Source organism: Giraffa tippelskirchi, chromosome 11 (genome assembly GCF_054371585.1).
Source record: "Giraffa tippelskirchi isolate mGirTip1 chromosome 11, T2T-mGirTip1v1.2.pri, whole genome shotgun sequence".
Classification (NCBI taxonomy): domain Eukaryota; kingdom Metazoa; phylum Chordata; class Mammalia; order Artiodactyla; family Giraffidae; genus Giraffa; species Giraffa tippelskirchi.
In genome coordinates, this window is record NC_137285.1 from 124,061,794 (window position 1) to 124,080,905 (window position 19,112).

Here is a 19,112-nt window from a genome sequence, read left to right on the forward strand (position 1 = left end):
TTGGAAGGAAAGCTATAACAAATCTAGACACTGTATTAAAAAGCAGAGACATTACTGACAAAGGTCCATCTAGTCAAAGCTATGGTTTTTCCAGTAGTCATGTACCAATGTGAGATTTGGACCATAAAGAAGGCTGAGTGTCAAAGAATTGATGCTTTTGAACTGTGGTGCTGGAGAAGACTCCTGAGAGTCCCTTGGACTGCAAGGAGATCAAACCAATCAATCCTAAATGAAATCAATCCTGAATATTTATTGGAAGGACTGATGCTGAAGCTCCAATACTTTGGTCACGTGATGTAAAGAGCTAACTCATTAGAAAAGATTCTGATGCTGGGAAAGATTGAAGGCAGGAGAAGAAGGGGGCAACAGAGGATGAGATGGTTGGATGGCATCACCGACTCGATGGATATGCGTTTGAGCAAGCTCCAGAAGACAGTGAGGCACAGAGAAGCCTGGCATGCTGCAGTCCATGGAGTTGCAAAGAGTCGGAAACAAATGAGCACATGGACAAACAACAAGACCAGATTTCTTCTGCGTGCTAAGTCGCTTCAGCCGTATCCGATTCTATACGACCCTATGGACTGTAGCCCGCTAGGCTCCTCTACCCATGGGATTCTCCAGGCAAGAATACTGGAGTGGGTTGCCATGCCCTCCTCCAAGGGATCTTCCTGACCCAGGGATCAAATATGAGTCTCTTAGGTGTCCTGTGTTGGCTGGTTCTTTACTGCTAGCAACACTTGGGAAGCCAGATTACCTCTAAGTTTCCCTTTTACATATAAAGGTATCTGAGACGATGAAAAAAAAGTCTCAGAGCTCACATCAACAGACTTCAGAATCCAATCTCCAGTGACCCCCATGAACTAACAGTTTAGAGAAGGTAACATATAGCATAGCAATTCCTCACTTGAGGTTACTAGATCTGCAAGTGTCTACAGTGAAAAGGACAAGTGCTTCTTGAGCCAGTTTAAATTTTTCAGAATATCTGTAAGAAACCATACATACACTTAGCCCTCTCTGAGGTAACGTTTACGTATCTTTGCCTTTGGTTGTACTCGTGTTACTAGCTTTAAAATACTGACTCAAAGCTGACTCACAGCTCAGTATATGAAAAATAAAAAGAACACAAATTATTTGTTAAAATGTATTCTGATAGGCAAATGTTTCCAAATATGGGAGCCATTATGAGTTCCTTGGTTAAGAGCTTGGGAAATACAGATACGGGAAAGTAAACAAGTCTAATGAAGTGAAGTCACTCAGTCATGTCCAACTCTTTGTGACCCCGTGGATTATCCAGTCCATGGAATTCTCCAGGCCAGAATACTGGAGTGGGTAGAGTCCACCTCAATATGATTCACTTCCTATCAACTATGCCTTGGTTTCCATTTTCATCTATAAGATCAACAAATACTATAGTATCCACCTGACTCTAAAATTCTAAGATTTTTTAAATATTATATAACAACCTAAGAATGTCTACTAAGAAGGCAGTTCTTTATATTATGGGTCCCTTCAAAAAACTTTCTTTACTGACTGGAGTTAGCACATCATTAGAATAAACAAGAAATACATTATATTAATAAACAACACATAGGCTGTAGGATTCAGAAACTTACTTATACATGGCCTTAGAAAGCAAAGAGAGAATAAACTAATAATAAACTAAAAAGAAAGTAAAGTGTGCTTGTCTACTGCTGACAGCAAAAGTCAACAGGAAACACTTCAGTATAAAATCTCCCCAAAGCATGGAATGTCCCTGATTAACAACAAATGAGTTATCTTTCCTTCTCATACTTCACTCCCAACATACCAGCTTCCACATGCACCCCTGGAACAAATAAACTGAAGAAGGGAAGGAGAACAATGGGAAAAAAACACGATACCATAATCGGCCTCCTTTCAAAATTCCACAAGGTGAGAGGGTGGATGGGAGTGGGGAACTAGCCATGGTTGGTGGTGATAGTGGTTTAGTCACTAAGTCGTGTCTGACTCTTTATGACCCCATGGACTGTAGTCCACCAGGCTCCTTTATCCATGGGATTTTCCCAGGCAAGAATACTGGAGTGGGTTGTCATTTCCTTCTCCAGGGGATCTTCCCCACCCAGGGATCAAACACGCAGACCCACATCTCCTGCACTACAGGCAGATTCTTTCACTGCTGAGGCACCAGGGAAGCTATAACCCAGCATAAAAATTTCCTATTTACAATTTAATGTGTTGTGGACTTTTTTCTTTTTTTTGAAGTCACAAAAATTTTTTCTCTGTCTACTTCTTTAGGTTAAAAATCAAAGCTATCTGAATTTGGGGAGAGTAAACTCATAGTAATTTAAACTGAGTATAACACCGGTGGGGGATGCATCAGTGAGAAGGAGAGCTATTTGTGGGATTTTGGGGACGAAGGTGGTGGTGAGAGCCTCAAAAAAGGAAAAGCAGGCAAGATCCTTTACAACAAAATACATATAAAAATCCAAGCTCAGAGATTTCTAATGAATTTTTAAAAGGTCATTCCACTTGCTAAGACAGCCCAGAAAAGCCAGACCACCTTCTCCTCAAGCAATAAAAGTTATGATTATTGAGAGTAGACAATTTTAAACTTCCAATTCAGCACTACCATTAGGGAGAAAAAAGCAACTCAGAAATCTAAAGTTATGTTTTAGAAGATAATAAAGTATTCTGCTCACAACTATATAAGAATGAAGGGATTCATCTCATTTATTTAATACAAAGGAGAACACATTCCTTTAAAATATAAAGAATCCCATTAATCCTTGGAGCACCAACAATCACTGTATTTACATATTATATATATACATATATACTCTGGCTTCCTAGGTGGCTCAGTAGTAAAGAATTCTCCTGCCAATGCAGGAGACACTGGTTCAAACCCTGTCAGGAAGATTCCCTAGAGGACATGGCAACCCACTCCAGTATTCTTATCAGGAAAATCCCATGGACAGAGGAACCTGGTGGGTTACAGTCCATGGGGTCACAAAGAGCATGGACACACACAGCTATACTCAACATCAAATAGCCACAGTTTAGCTTAAAGTGCCTACATGAGTCAAATTAAAACACAAGCTCAGTGACACCACCTATTGTTGTTAGTCACTAAGCTGTGTCCAACTCCTTTGTGACCCCATGGACTATAGGACATCAGGCTCCTCTGTGCATGGGATTTCCCAGGCAAGAATACTGGAGTGGGTTATCATTCCCTTCTCCAGGGGATCTTCCTGACCCAGGAACTGAACGCGCATCTCCTGCATTGACAAGCGGATTATTTACCACTGAACCACCCAGGAAGACCCAACACCACTTATATGTCCCTATAAATAGAGCTTATAAAATATATCACCTAAACACTAAAAAGCTGCTCTTAAATATAACCAGTTACATCCACTTAACAATTGTGCCAGCTTAAACAAAAAGTACAAAGATACAAACCCAAGTAAGACTTAGCCTATGACCTCAAGGAATTCACATGACAGGGGAAGACAGAAGCATGTGCAAATCAAAACCGTTTGAGATCGCAGAGAAGAGCAAGTTCACAAACTTAAACAGTAACCAGAATTTGCCAGATGAAAACCAGGAGGGTGCAAACAAAGGCATGAATGTAGAGAACACAATTAGATAACCAGAAGTCCTGAGTGGCCAAGCCAGAGGATTAAGGAGGAAGGATAAATGGGCATGAAATGGTAGTAACTAAGCCAGGAAAACGGAGCTTGTAGCTTGCAGCTGGGTTGCAAAGGGCTACATATGCTATAACAAAGTGTTTGGTCTTTATTCAGAAGAACCTCATGTGTAATAGTTATTAGAAAGTTAACTGATGACAATGTGGAAAACAGATTTAAACGGAGATTGGGAGAAGATTAGAAGATATGAGAACACTAAAGCAATAATTAGGATATTACCACAACAATGCAAGTGAAATGTAATGAAGTCGGGAATAATACAAACAACTAAACAGTAGCAGCAGGAGCAACAACCTATGCCAACTTAGCAGCAACTGTGTGTCCATCTAGTTGACCATAAGTCAAGGAACAGGCAACAGGGGAAACAGAGCAAAGAATGCAAACAAGTCTTTGGAATATAATCAAAAGGACAATGACTACTAACTATTCATACTCCACAGAGAAACTTTACTTTCAAACTAAGTCTGTCTTCCTAAACTGCTAAAATATAAAATGCCTTAGTTCACTTAATAATTGTTACAAACTTAATTTTAACCATATGAAAAATTTTGGGTATCTTGCACAGGAATTATTTAAGTCTAAAAATATCCCTATGGCCACAAGAAAAGCAAAGAAACAAATACAGAACTAAAATATAGTAGTTTTCACCTGAAACTAACACAACATTGTTACTCACCTATACGCCAATGTAAAAATAAGTTAAAAAAAAAAAGTAGTTTCCAGTCAGAAAACAATGATCTTGGTATATCCACGTTTGGATGAGTCTAAATTAATATGCCTTAGTTAGAAACCCTGAAAAGATATGTGAATAGTAGAAATATTCATAAAAACTACCTAAATTAAATATGGGAGGGGGGAAAAAAAGGAACTAGCAAATAAAAATCTTTGGGCTACGAACAATTCAGCTACCTGAACACATAATTATGACAACATATAGTTGGTATTTTTCATGAAATTAACATGAAGTTTTGTGTACCACAGGAAAAAAACTGATGAGGCTTACAGACCCAATTTCAATTTAATAAAAACATTAATATAGGGAAATAAGAATGGCAGCTACTCTGTTTCAATATGCAAATCAACCTTTACAAAAATATGTTTGCTGAACTGTTTGTATTATAGAACTGCTAAAACAGTGGTATTTCTTATTAGTCATGATTACCTCTATAAAGAAAGTTATTGACTTTCACAATGCTGGCAAGATGTCTTATCTTTTAAATTCAAAGTTAGCTGATTGTGGATATAGGTTAAGTTTAACAATAAAGTCCGATAAACACATGTCACACTAAATTTAATGTTCAAACTTATATTTGTCATGTTCTAATAATCATCTGAGGTTGACTGGCTCACCCCCAGATATTAATCATTAACCAGGTGTCAGTTTAAAATTCCATGTGAAATCGTTAAGGTCAATAAACGCAGAAAGGTCAATTTACTAGAAGGTTTAAATAAGAATTTCCATTTCACTGTTTATATAATTTGATAAATTTGTAAGAACTTTTCTTTCATAACAGTATGTGAACATTATAGGTTTCTCCACTGAAGGAAAAAAAGTTTGTATTGTGTTAGTTCCAGTTACAATTTCTAGCTGAGTTAAACCTCTAACAGACTTAAAGCAGGAAATCCAAAAGGAAATTCCATCATCAGTTCCTGGGGCTTGGTAACTCAAAGGTTCTTTGAAACAGAGATACAGAAGTTCTCCAACTATTTACTATAACCTTACCTCATATCTTCAAGCAAATCACATTCTGCTTGATGTTTGGCTTGAAGTTTTGTCATCTGTTCAACTTGAATGTTTTTCAGTTCCTGTGTAACTTTCACCTGAAATATACCATATATTTATAAGGGCTTACCACAACTTATAAAACTTACCGCAATAATTAAAAAAATATTTAAGGAAAATATATAATACTTGTCAGAATATATAACTGTTACTTGCCTCTCCCCTGAGGACCACAATCCTGTTATTAGCCACCTAATTTTGTTTACTGCAGATACTTAATTTTAAAACCTAGCCAAAATAACCTGAAGCAGAGGCTAAATGAAAGTACATGAGTATAAAAATTACAGATTAAAGAGGTGCAAAATAAACTGCCAGTCGTTTCATTTCATGTACAATACCTATCTAGGTCTTCTTAGAGCTTTAAAAGAGTCTGTCTTCTATTTCTTCCAAACAGGATTCAAAGGTATTAACCATCAGAAGTGAGCAGAGCATAGATGGGAGAAGGGGACATAAGAATGCCTAATATCTAATGACTGAAATTTACACAATCATGAAATTATATGCATCCATCAACTACATAAATTATTCTATAATGGCTAGGAGAAGCACACACTCTGGATGACGCCCTTGCTGACAGCACATCAAATCACAATCTCTCGTTCACAAAGAAGAAAGCAAAAGTGACCTTCCAGCCTATGCAGTGCTTTCAAGCCACCCCAGCAAGCCGGTTCCCGTGGCGTTTCCACTTCAAACAGAACACTAAATGCAAATTGGCCAGTGCCTCGCCTGCCAGGCCGGGATTCGGGTTACAGTGGGCCTGGAACCCTCGCCGCCACCGGAGCAGGTCTACCGGAGGGCTATGTGTGAAAAGAAAAAGACTCACTTGGAGAACCCAGGTGAGAAAGAAGAGGGAGCAGACACGAGTGAGTTAGGCATTCACCAAATGTTTGCCCACAAGGGGAGGACAGAACAGCCTCCTCCACCCAGAGCCCTGAGTAGACATTCAGTAACCATCTGCAGGATTGAAACGACAAGGACACAGCCTCAGTCCCTGGGGAAAAAACTGGGGAAGAGGACACTGAAACAGTTCTGGAAGGGTGAAGCTGCTGACAAGCCCAGAGCACTCGTCACTCCCACCCCAAGCCCAGATCGCGGCGAACACGCCACGCACGGCCCGGTTATCGCTCTCCTGGGAACAGAATCACCACCTTCCTCTCCCCTTGTCGGAGAGGCGGGGCAGGAACAGGGAAGAGAAAGGCAGGACCGTTCAATGCTTAATTTCTGTTTTCCCCTGGGGTGGGGTGGCTATTGCGACTTCTTTTCGGTCGCCCCGTGGGAAAAGCGGGTCAAATCTTAAGGCGAGGCTGGTAACAAATGTCCTGTAAATCGGCAAATGCGCGAGGGTGGCAACAAGCGAGAGGGGGGCTCAAACCTGGTGCAGACTAAACAATAACACAAACATAAGGCTCTGCAAAGCTGCAGGGGCTCCCCCACCTCCCCTCGGTGCAGCCCCGGAGAAAGCACTTTGCAGAGAGCAGCACTGCCATGCGCGCTCGCTCACACACACACACACACACTCAAAACTCTTGTGAAATGTCTAGGGTTGGGGGGGGGGTCTTCCGTGCGGTGGAGGGGACGAGCCACGGCCGCCCCTCCGCCGCAAAAGCACCAAACACGCGGGCCCCCCTCCAGGAACCGACGGCAAGTGAGTGACAAGCCCGAGTCGACGGCGGTCACGGCCCCCTGCGCAAAGGGGGAGGGGGCGCCGAGGTAGCCCCAGCCGCGTTCCTTGTACGCATCCCCGCCCAAAACCTCAAAGACCCCCGGCTGCATCCTCACCTTCCTCGGCGGCGGCTGCATGATGCTGAAGGGACATCAATCCTCCTCCCACGGCGGCGTAAGTGAGGAGAGGAAAAGGAGGGTCGAGAGGAGAGGGCCGCCCCGGGAGCGGGCGTGTGCTTGTGTGTATGTGTGTGTGTGTGTATAAGGAGAGCCTGAGAACGAGGACTCGCCCGGGAAGCTGCAAGGCCGGCGGGTGGCAGGAGAACCCGGGTCGGAGGGTGAGTGTGAAGAGAAGGAGGAGGAGCCCCGGGAAGGCCTGGGCTCCAGCGGCCCGGGGGGTGTGTGAGGCAAGGAGGCGGAGACCTCGAGGGGGCGGGGGCCCGGCTGCGGGGGCGCAAGGTCTCCCAGCGCCTCTGGAGCAGCAGCCCTGTCGTCCCGTCCCCTGCCCTCCGCGGTTCCTCACACGCGGCCCTCCCACCCCCACTAAGGCAGCCCGACCCTCTCTGCCCGGCCCCGGGAGGTGGTAGGCGGTGCCGCGCTCTGTGCTTCGGTTCCTCCACTCAGGCCGCGGGAATTTCCGGCCCCAGCGCGCGGCGCAGCGCCCCTCTCCGGCGGCGGAGGGGACAGCTTAGGCCACAGCCGGGCTCGAGGGGCCGGGCCAGGCTTCTGGGAGGGAGCGCGGCCGCGGCTCGGGGCTCCGTATCGCGGCGAGGAACGGAGGGAGCTAACGGATCGGTCGGCGAATGAGAGGGGTAGCAACGCTATCACAGCACGGAAATCCCCCCCGTTCTCTCCGAGAATGGCACGTTCCAAACGCCTCCTGTCCTCCCTCCCCCACAGTGGGAGCCAGCCGGGGGCTTCCCGCGCGCTTTCCCGCCTGCCCGCCGCGGTGCGCGCCTCCGGCGGGGGCGCGCACGTGGGCGGGAGAGGGCTCTGCGCCGACGCACGCGCGTAAGCCGCCGTCTTCTCCTGACGCCCACTCGTGTGTGTGTGTGTGTGTGTGTGTGTGTGTGTTAGTTACAGTGTGGCGGGAGAGGGGGCAGGCAGCATGCCTATTTGTTTGCGGGAGTAGCAGAGTGCCTTTTTTCCTTCGTGGTCCTCCAACACCCCTACCCTCTCGTGCAGATGAGCCTGGCGGGCCAAGGCACCTAGGGGCGAGCGTAGACAAGTCCTTTCGCAGCAGCTCTGGGTGCCTGGCTTGGATGAGGGCGAGGGCGACTAGTTGCCCTGGAAAGGAAAAATCGGTCGTCTGCTACAGGGCGTCCAAGTCACAGAGCGTGAGGTCGTTAAGGCCAGGACCCACCCCACCCTCCATTTCACAGATGGAAGGCCAGAGGAGTGGAGACTTTATAAAGGTTACACAGCAGGACTAGAATCTCTGGGTAACTAAGTGTTCTCGAGGGTACAGAGAAACAGGTGCAGATGATAATCAAGAGGAAAAGTAAAGGAGGCTCCAGGGGCAGTGGAGGAAGCTCTTGAATGAGAGTCAGGACCTCTAGATGCCAGCCCACTCTGGGTGCCACTCCACTCTGCCTGCGCCTGGCTGTTTCCGTGAGCTCAGGCTTCCTCATCTCCCAACAAGGATGCTCTGGTCTGCTCCCCGGACTCCATCTTCCTCCTCTATCGAGACCATCTGGATGTAGGGATATCAGCCTCCCTTAAAGTCCTTAGAAAAATGAAAAACACCACTTCCAGAGCCATAGGGATGTGTGTAGGGCGAATTAGAATGCCCCAGTTTATCAGAAGTTGGGGTCTCAAACACCTGTTCTCAGAAGCGGGGTCAGGCAAAAGAAGAAAGTGAGTGAAGCCTGGAGAGACCCAAATAACTTGACCAAAGCCTCTTGGCCAGCTATTAGGAAGATGGAACAACCTAGATTGTTTACATTGTTAGCCTAGATTCTTGAATAGGAAGTTGATAGAATCAGAGCTATGCTTGAGTCAGATTAACCTGTATAGGAATTGGAAGACTAGGCTTGCTATTTCTGGTTTCCTTGAGGCCATTCAAAAGTGAACCCCTTATCAGAGTCCTCAATTACTACCTGGGAAGGCCTGGAGCAGGGGAACAAGTGGGTGGAGGCCCAGCTCCCTGACCTCTATGGGGCTGGCAGCTAGTGCCTAGGGTGGAGGTAGACAGGCTGGGCTTTAGTCTCAGTTCCACCACCAGTTCATTGTGAGGCCTTGACCCAGTCAGTTCATCTCTTTCAACCTGTATTTCCTCACTTGTAAAATGGGCATCTAAAACCAGCCTCACAGGCTTGTTATATTAAATAAAATTTCTCCTGCCACAGGGCCTCTCATATAGTGCTTAATACATGCTGGCTGAATCATCATTTATCCATAAAGTATTTGCTAAGGTCCTGCTTTGTGCCAAGCCTTGGACCAGACACTGGGGACACAAGGGTGAATAAGGAAGAATCAGCCTGGGCCTTCACCATGGCTGAGTTCCAGACTAACCATTCCATGAATGACACTGGGCTAGTGGGGAGGGAGGGGTAACTGCTTGCCCAGATGCAGTGTCCTACACACAAAAGGTTACAACTAGCCTGGTCCAGAAATTATCCTCCCTTTACCTCTCTTTGTTGGAAATGAGCACTAGGCATATAAAGGTGCTGGATGTTGGGAAATTTGGGATCCAGTCTCTTATCACTGATCTGCTAAGCCTTCTCTAGGCCTTGATCCACAATTGCAGAGTAAGGTAAGTGAATAAGCCTGGAACCTAGTAAGCTCTTCACAGCTGTAGTCAAACCCTGGGACTTGACTTTATGGATTGAGGAGGGTACCCTCCAAATGATTTGCCCTTATTCTGAAGCCAGGAATGGTACTGACTTTCTGGAATGATTTCCTTTACAGGTGTCATAAGTCGCTAAGAGGCAACACCAGATGGGCTTACTTGCTAACTGCTTCTCAAAAATGTGGTTTCTTTTAAAATGTATTTACTATTTACCAAGTACCTTTTCCCAACCCCAAACTTTTATATTACTTTTCCAAGCTAATCTTCACTATCATCCTATGAGAGAGTGTTGTTTTCTTAAATTTACAAATGAGGAACCAGAGGCTCGGTGAAGATAAGTGACTTGCCCTGAAGTGATGGATTTGGGACCAGAAATCAGTTCTCCTGTTTGCCTCTATGCGTGCTCAGCCACTCAGTCATGTCCAACTCTCTGTGACCCTATGGATTGTAGCCTGCCAGGATCCTCTGTCCGTGGGATTTCCCAGGCAGGAATACTGGAGTGGGTACCCATTTCCTTCTCCAGAGGATCTTCCTGACCCAGGCATCAAACTCCCATCTCGTGCATTGGCAGGTGGATTCTTTACCACTGCACCACCTGAGGTTACCTCTACGAGAAGTGTTCTAAGGAATTGGGAGAGTTCACCCAGGAGAAAAAGCAGACTTGGGAGGGTACAATCCATATGTTCCAGACTCCACAGGGATAGAGAAAGAGATTTCTATAACATGTAAGCCTGACTAAAATGTCCCCTTTGAACCAGGCTGGGGACTTCCAGAGCCTTGCTCCTGTGATGCAGGCAAGCACTCTGTTACAGTCATATGTCTTGAGATTCTTTGGGGGAAATGCCACAGAACTTTCTTGTGGCCCTGGAGACAGAACTGGTACAGGTCTCAGCTGCATCTAAAGAAGGAGGTTTTCCAGGCAGAGTGACCCCTGGAGGGAGTGAACTCCTCCATCCCTGTAACTGTGCAACCAGGTGCTGGCTCCCTTCCATCGAGGAGGCCAAAGATGGGATTCTTATCCTGGGAAGGAATTAATAATAGCTACCATTTATTTAGTTGACTCATTGGAAAAGACCCTAATGCTGGGTAGGATTGGGGGCAGGAGGAGAAGGGGACAACAGAGGATGAGATGGTTGGATGGCATCACTGACTCTGTGAACATGGGTTTGGGTAGACTCCGGGAGTTGGTGATGGACAGAGAGGCCTGGCGTGCTGCAATTCATGGGGTTGCAAAGAGTCGGACATGACTGAGCGACTAAACTGAACTGAACTGAACCATTTATTTTGCCTTTTCCATGTTTCAAGCTCTGAACTAAGGATATTATTTTCATTGCTTCTAACCCTCACAACAACCCCTAGCAATACATATGACCCATTTCACAGATTGCACAAACTGAGGCCCAGAAGTAAAATGACCTACCCAAGGTCACACAGTTAGGACAGGAGAGCCAGGCCTGGTCCCTGGCTACCTCTGGCTCTCAAGCTGTGCTCTCCCTTTAGCATGCCTGTGGCTATATAGTCTCCTGGAAGGAATGTGATTCTAAGTTTAAGTCAGAGCCAGGACTGAAAGTTGGCCTGGTATACGTATAAGAGTGGGCATTGAAAGATGAGCTATTCCAGTATTCCACAGGACTCCCAGGAGAAACCTCAGGTAAAGTATGCAGCAGCACTTGAGCATGGCTAGCATGGAACAGCACTCCACCCCACCCACCCCAGCACCCCAGAATGGACACACACGACAAGTTGGTACTCCATTCAAGGCTTTCTCCAGAGAAGGTGGCCACCATCCCATCTGCCCATTCTGCACCAAGGCACCCCTTCCTGTAGTGGGGATTCAAAGCCTCCTCTACTCCCTTCCCTGCTTTGTCATTATCCCCCACTCATATTGTTGCAGACTGCTCAGGACTACCTGTTTGCCCATCCAGACGCCAGCTATCTCCTGCCTGAGCCCCACACCCCGCCCCTGCAAGCCGACCTGGGGATGCTGTTGCAGACAGTGCAGTCTGTGAACCCCACCCCCATTCACCTCCCTTCTACCCTAGTCACCTTTCCCCCTCTATCTCCAGCTCACACACACACACACACACACACACACACACACACACACACTGGTTTTTGCTCCTGCCTGAGGTATCACTCACACAGGCCTCTGTTAAGCCTGGTGTAGAAATGAGCCTGTCTCCTCCACAGCTCTCAGACAGAGCATCACAGCCCACTGGAGTGAGGCTTCAAAATCAGTAGCCACAGGAAGAGGGCAGAGGCTCTTCCTAGGGCACAGAGTGAGTCTGTGGCAGAACTAGATCTTAGATTCCATCCAGCATCAACAAACCCCTTATTCTGGGCTCAGTTGTAAGCAGCTATCTGGGGTATACTCCAGGCCCTGTACTCCAGCAGCCCACAATCTGAACACATGGACCAAAGGTATAGCAGTGAGGTCAGGACATGCAGGTCAGCCCAGGAGAGTCGGGTAGCAGGGATCTAAGGCCAGAGGTGAGTCCCTGAGAGGCAGGCACTGGGGCAGGGAATTACATGCTCTGTTGGTGCCCGTCAAGGAATATTACAGCTCGAGATGGAGGTGAGGGGACAGTCCCAGGGCTATAATAGGAGCTAACCATCGCATGATTTTGACATCAGGAGGCAGGAAGCCACAGATCTAGTCCTATCTCTACCAGGCACTTGCTGAGTGTGACCTTTGGCACATTGCAGATTCTGTCCTGTGTTCCTCCTAGGTGGATGGGTGCAAGTCGAATGAAATAACAGGTACATGATCTGTAAAGGGCTGCGGAGCTATGTAAGCAAGTGACTACCCAACTTGGGATACATTAAGGAAGGCTGAATGACTGCCATGTGGGATCCTGACCAGGGCTTCCCACTGGGAGCTGCACGGTGATTACAACTCTGTGAAGCTAGGACCAATGGGTATAACAGGTTTGGGTGGACAGCACAGGGATTTTGGGTCAGCAAACCTGGGTCAGATGTCCAGCTCCTCCTCTGCCTCACTTTGGGTTCTTGACCAAGTCCTAAAACCTCTTTTAAACCGAGTTCCCTTGTCCATAAAAGGAGAATAATGATTTTTTGCAGGGTTGTTATGGGAATTAAATTATAAATGGGAACATTTATATAAAATGTTTATATAAAATGCCTACAACATACTGGCTTACAAATATGAGTTTCCTCTGTGCATGCATGTGTTTTCCTTCAGCTTTCCTGCATTTTCATTCTGATTTTGTTTGCAAGTTTAAAAAAAAAAACAACACACAAAAAGAGGAATTCCCATGGGAGGAGGTTGAGCCCAGCTACAGTCTTGGTTTTGCCCTGACTCACCGTGAGGACCCGGGAAGTCCCTGCCCTCCCTCAGCCTTCGTTTCCTCTTCTGTGACACTGGGGCTTCCCAGCCTGGAAGGCATGGGATGCTACCCCTCTGGGAGCCTCTTCCATGAAGAAGACCCTCCAGGCTAAGCTGGGGGTTGGGGGGTCAGGCAGGGACCAGGGGAGAGAGTTGTTCTGGGGGAGGGACAGCTCTGTAACCACTGTGCACTGACCTGTGGAGGGAGCAGACCCTGTTCAGCTTAGGAAGCCTGCTGCTTACTTTCCCACAGCTTGCCTAGTTAATGCCAAAACAGAATGTGCTTGCCTGCTCCCTGCTAGGGGGCGGTAGGCCAAAATGAGTGTCCTGGAGGGCTGGCAGAGGCCCTGGCATCCTGCCTTCTCCCTGGGCACCCACCCTTTGCCTGTCTGCAACACATCCATCCACACACCAGCGTACTGTGGCCTGGGTGAGCTGAGCACCGCTCTCAACCAAAGTTGGCCCAGTGTATGGAAAGAAGCTTCCCCAGGACCTGTACTCCCTCTCTGGTTTTCAGCCCTCCTAAATGGACAGCTCCAACCCCTAAACCCATCTGTCTTCCCGGTCCAGCCTTGGCCCCACGATGGGATCTAATTCTTGCCATGTTGCTGCGGGCAGTGCGCGTGGCATCAGAATGCAGGGAGCTGCTGTCAGTTGCTATGAGAGGGAATTCCCTGGCTCAGGAAAGCTCTTCCAGTGGAAGGGAGCAGGTGGTGAGTCTCCCTGAAGAGACAGACACCGCCAACACTGTAGGCAGAGCCAATCCTGGGGTAAGAAGCGTCAAATCCACCACCCCTGCCTTCTCTGATGCTTATCTACACTGGGCACAGTAATAATAATAGCTCACACTTTATAATAGCTACTATGTGTCAGCACGTCACATAAATAATTAATTTAATTCTCACAACAACTTTGAAGTAGGTAATATTATTGGCCACATTTTACCCTGCGGACTTCCCTGGTGGCTCAGAGGTTAAAGCGTCTGCCTCCAATGCGGGAGACCTGGGTTCGATCCCTGGGTCGGGAAGATCCCCTGGAGAAGGAAATGGCAAACCACTCCAGTGTTCTTGCCTGGAGAATCCCATGGACGGAGGAGCCTGGCAGGCTACAGTCCACGGGGTCGCAAAGAGTCAGACACGACTGAGCGACTTTCCTTTCCTTTCCTTTCCTTACCCTGCAGTCGCTAAGGGTAATGCAAACTAAGATTTGTACCCAATTAATCAAGGCTCCAGGGTCTGTGCTCTTAACTGATATGCAAATCTGCCACTAGAAAATGGTATTTCCTATCAAACCCAGTTCCAAATTTGGAATCTGGTAAGATGCTTGCCCTAGTATCCTGGAATCTAAGTGTTTTTCGCAGACTTGCCTCAGCTGAGAATCACCTAAGGGTGCTTGTTTAAAACACAGTACCTTCATCCCCTCCCCTGAAGATTCAGAAATCTTTGTGTGGGAAGAGAGGCAGTGCCTGACATGTGGCAATTGCCCATAAATATTTGTTAGATGAATGAATGCCCCTGCCTTGTCTGAGCCTATGCCCATCTCTAAAATGAGGTTACAGTTACCCTCCCAGCCTCATCTCATAGTGTGGCTGTGTGTTGAGCCACTCTGTGTATATGCACAAGCTTTGCTTGGGTGTGAGGAGTTGTTTGCAAGCACATTGGCCTGGCCCCTCACGATAGCTGTAATAATAACAGCTAACATTTCTTACACGCTGATGGAGTACCAGGCACAGCCTTGAGGGCTTTGACTGTATTAACTCATTGATTCTCACAATACCAATTATCCTGAGTTTAAGGATGGGAAGGGCTTCCCTAATAGCTCAGTTGGTAAAGAGACTGCCTGCAATGTGGAAGACCTGGGTTCGATCCCTGGGTTGGGAAGATCCCCTGGAGAAGGGAAAGGCTACTCACTCCAGTATTCTGGCCTGGAGAATTCCATGGACTGTATAGTCCATGGGGTCGCAAAGAGTCGAACACTACTGAGTGACTTTCTCTTCACTAAGGATGGGAAAACAGAGGCTCAGAGAGATTAAGTAACTTCCCCATGATCATACAGTTAGAAGCAGGATTGCAACTCCGGTATCCAGATGATTAACGACTCTGTCTAGTTTCTGGCCTCACCCAACTTCTCCTCTTGAGAACTGGACTGCCAAACTTTCAAACTTTTAGAGCAAATGTAGTATTCAGGGAGGAGAAAATGAAAAATTGAATTAACAGGAGCTACAGATGGAGAAACAAGATCTAGAATTGCTTTACTATTGTTGGAGCATGAGTAAGAAATTCCAAAGCTAGCTGTGCTAGCTCTAAGTGGGGAAGCTGCCTCTGTCTAATAAAAGAGGGGACTCGGAAAGCTGAACTGGAAGTGGGCTTTGATGCATGGGAGGTGGACATTCCCAGGAGAGGAACAGTGAGAGAAAGCAAAAACCGCAGACTGGATGGGCCTGAGCCATGTTTAGGAACAGCCTGAGTAGTGAATCCTGGGAAATCAGCCTGCAGAGGTGAACTGTGGCCTTCCATGGGTGTCCTACTTTGATGTTTGCTCTAAATTTTGAAAAGTGTTGGGCTTCCCTGGCGGTCCAGTGGTTAGGAATCTGCCTGCCAATGCAGGGGACATGAGTTCAATCCCTAGTCCAGTAAGATCCATGCCATGAGGCAACTAAGCCACCCTCTAGTGCCCACGAGCCACAACTACTGAGCCTGTATGCTGTAACTAGTGAAGCCTGCACACCCGGAGTCCATGCTCCACAACTAGAGAAGCCACTGCAAGGAAACGACCACATACTGCAACAAAGACCCAGCCCAGCCAAAAATAAATAAAACTTCAAACGATTTTTTTTGGAAAAGTGATACCCCTTTAGGGTGTTTCTCACACTCTGTAATAAGCATGGGCATTCCCTATCTCATCCATCCTATCAGTGCTCTCGGTCCCCATAGATCTCTGGGAGGAGGTTTTATTTGTCATTGTATTCCTAGCACTTAGGACAAGGAATCCTGGATGGATGGGTGGATTTGAAAGCCTGAAAAACCTGAGGCTTACCAGCAGTGGAGTGTTAAGTATGGGCAGCCAGATAATAGAATAGAAGGCCCAGTACAGCTCCCTAAGGGAGGGTGTTGCCTGAGGGCCTATTCAGGCCTGTCTTCTGTTTTTGCTGAGCCCTCTGTCCTCACGAGGTACACTGGGTAGTGACTTCACTACTCCTCCCCACAGGGGGAGGCTTGTGAGTGCATGGACCACAAGAGACAGTGGGTGGGTCTGAAGGACAAGGCACCTTGGGCTGGGTCACACTAACTCCATTGCCTTTCCTCCCTGTACATTGGGCATTCAGCTTGGGGTCATGGCTAAGAGCTTGGGTTAAGTTCTAAGTCAGACTGTGCTGTGCTTAGTCGCTCAGTTGTGTCCGACAGTTTGCGACCCAATGGACTGTGTGTGGCCCACCAGGCTCCTTTGTCCAAAATTCAAACAAGTCAGACTAACTGGTTTAAATTTTGGCTCTACTGCTTTCTAGCTATGTGGTCTTCACTGTATAATCTGGATACGATTTATCTCACATTGGCCCTGTGACCCGGGACCCAGCTCTCTCTGTCTCTCAGGCACTGTGTATGTTGGCGTGGTATTAGGGAATCACTGTGGATGGTGACTGCAGCCATGAAATAAAAAGATGCTTGCTCCCTGGAAGAAAAGCAATGACAAACCTAAACAGCGTGTTAAAAAGCAAAGACATTATTTTACCTACAAATGGCCATGTGGTCAAAGCCATAGTTTTTCCAGTAGTCATGTATGGATGTGAGAGCTGGACAAAAAAAGGCTGAGTGCTAAAGAATCAATGCCTTCAAACTGTGGTGCTAGAGAAGACTCTTGAGAGTCCCTTGGACTGCAAGGAGATCAAACCAATCAGTCCTAAAGGAAATCAACCCTGAATGTTCTTTGGAAGGAGTGATGCTGAAGCTCCAATATTTTGGCTGCCTGATGCAAAGAACCAACTCATTGGAAAAGACCCTGATGCTGGGAAAGATCAAAGGCAGGAAGAGAAGGGGACAACAGAAGATGAGATGGTTGGGTGGCATTGCTGACTCAATGGACATGAGTTTGAGCAGACTCTGGGAGATGGTGATGGACAGGGAAGCCTGGCATGCGGTAGTCCATGGGGTTGCAAAGAGTCGGACACAACTGAGCGACTGAACAACAAAAGTCTTGTTCAGACTTCAGAGACTGAGGAAGCAGAGCAGGCCTCTGACCTTGCTTCTGACCTGCCTGGACACTGTCCTGGCTACCTGCCTGCTGTGAGTACAAGCCACATGGCACCACAGATTAGATAGGGGACAGATCTGGGAAGTGTTGAGCCCCTGGAGGGGGTCTGGCCACCCATGCTGGGCTTAACAACATTCCAGGATTTGTAAAACAAAACAAATAGCACTATAAAAAAGATGAATGTAAACCAGAGCTGCAGTTTGCTCTGATGATGATATCAGTTAGCAGCCTGGGATTATAAGGGGGAACCCCCAAACTAGACGCGCTGCCCGGGACTTTTCCTGAATTGGGACTCCAGATTGCTGTTACATGGGACTTCCCAGCACTGTTTGAATATGGATGTCAGTCAAAACCCAATTTGGTGATGTGTGTACTATTACTCTCCTTTAGTGTTCTATTTCTCTTTCCTTTTAATGATTGTCTATTGGAAGTAAAATAGATAATTCTCTATTAGATATTAATTCTTTTTTTAATGATTGTATACTGAAAGTAAGACAGATAATTCTCTATTAAATATTGGAATTGTTTACTTGTGTATAACAAGTGGTTTCTTTTGTTAACAAATCCTTTGAACCTGAAATGAAAGTTAAAACTTCCAGCAAAACATATGGTTACCCTTGAGACCCTTGTGGCTCTGTTATTCTACAAGTCCCCAGACAGTGCTTTCTAGATGATAGCAATAGGAAGGTAAACGTGAAGTTTGGTCCTTTCTTTCTAGGGCAGTAAGGACAGCCTTCTCCAACCCAGCACTGATCACAGAAAAATGACTGGGTCAAAGCCATAGGCATCATCCAGATATTCCATCTGGGTGACAATTTTTCAGGCATATCTGGAGATGGTTATCCTCTATTTGCACCCTGACCCAGACCCTCAGCCCTGCAAGAGGTTGAACCCTGTGGGCTGCATCACAAGGCACCCTTGCTAACTGGCTTCTACTTGGGTTTTAATGATGAGAAATGACAGGAGACCAGAGGATGAGAGAAGAGAGAGGTTGGGCTTTTTCCCTTTGCTCCCTCCCTACTTTGCTGCCTTCCCTCTGACCTCCTTGATCCCATTTCTTCTTGGCAGGCCCACCTCTCACTGGGCTCCAGTGATGGGACTCCTGTCCCTCCTTTCAGCCCTAGTCTCTGAATGGGTGCCTCACCATTTTTCATTTGTTCCATTCACCAGCCCACATCTCAATACAGCAGTCTCTCCATTAAGTCCCTTCTATTGAACCCTTAGAGGTGAATTGCTTCCTGCTGGCATCCTGACTATTATACTAACTGTAATAAATCAGAGAAAGACAAAAACCAAATGATATCACTTATATATGGAAACTAGAATCTAGAAAATATAACAAACTCATAAAAATAACAGAAGAGGAACAGACTCACAGATGTAGAGAGCAAACCAGTGGGGAGAGGGGAGGGAGAGGGGCAATATATGGATGGATAGGCATAATACAAACTGTTATATATAAAATAAGCTACAAGGTTGGAATATCCAATATTTTATAATAACTATAAATGAAGTATAACCTTGAAAATTGTGAATCACTATATTGTATACCTGTAACTTACGTCATATTGTATATCAACTATTCTTCAATTAAAA

General features: G+C 46.4%; 1 protein-coding gene across 7 annotated transcripts in view; it reads right to left on the reverse strand.

Moving 5' to 3' along the window:
• FCHSD2 (FCH and double SH3 domains 2) overlaps positions 1-19,112 on the reverse strand; it is a 288,868-nt gene that overhangs the window by 230,328 nt on the left and 39,428 nt on the right. For 4 of the 7 annotated variants that reach the window (XM_081539495.1, XM_081539494.1, XM_081539498.1 and 1 more), the window contains exons 1-2: positions 7,249-7,774; positions 5,410-5,507 (exon numbers count right to left, since the gene is read on the reverse strand). In XM_081539495.1, the coding sequence (XP_081395621.1) occupies positions 5,410-5,507; positions 7,249-7,269 (119 nt within the window). In that variant the 5' untranslated portion in view covers positions 7,270-7,774. Of the gene's footprint in view, positions 1-5,409; positions 5,508-7,248; positions 7,775-19,112 lie in introns of those variants that run through there. The other 3 variants (XM_081539493.1, XM_081539492.1, XM_081539496.1) reach the window with 1 other exon arrangement.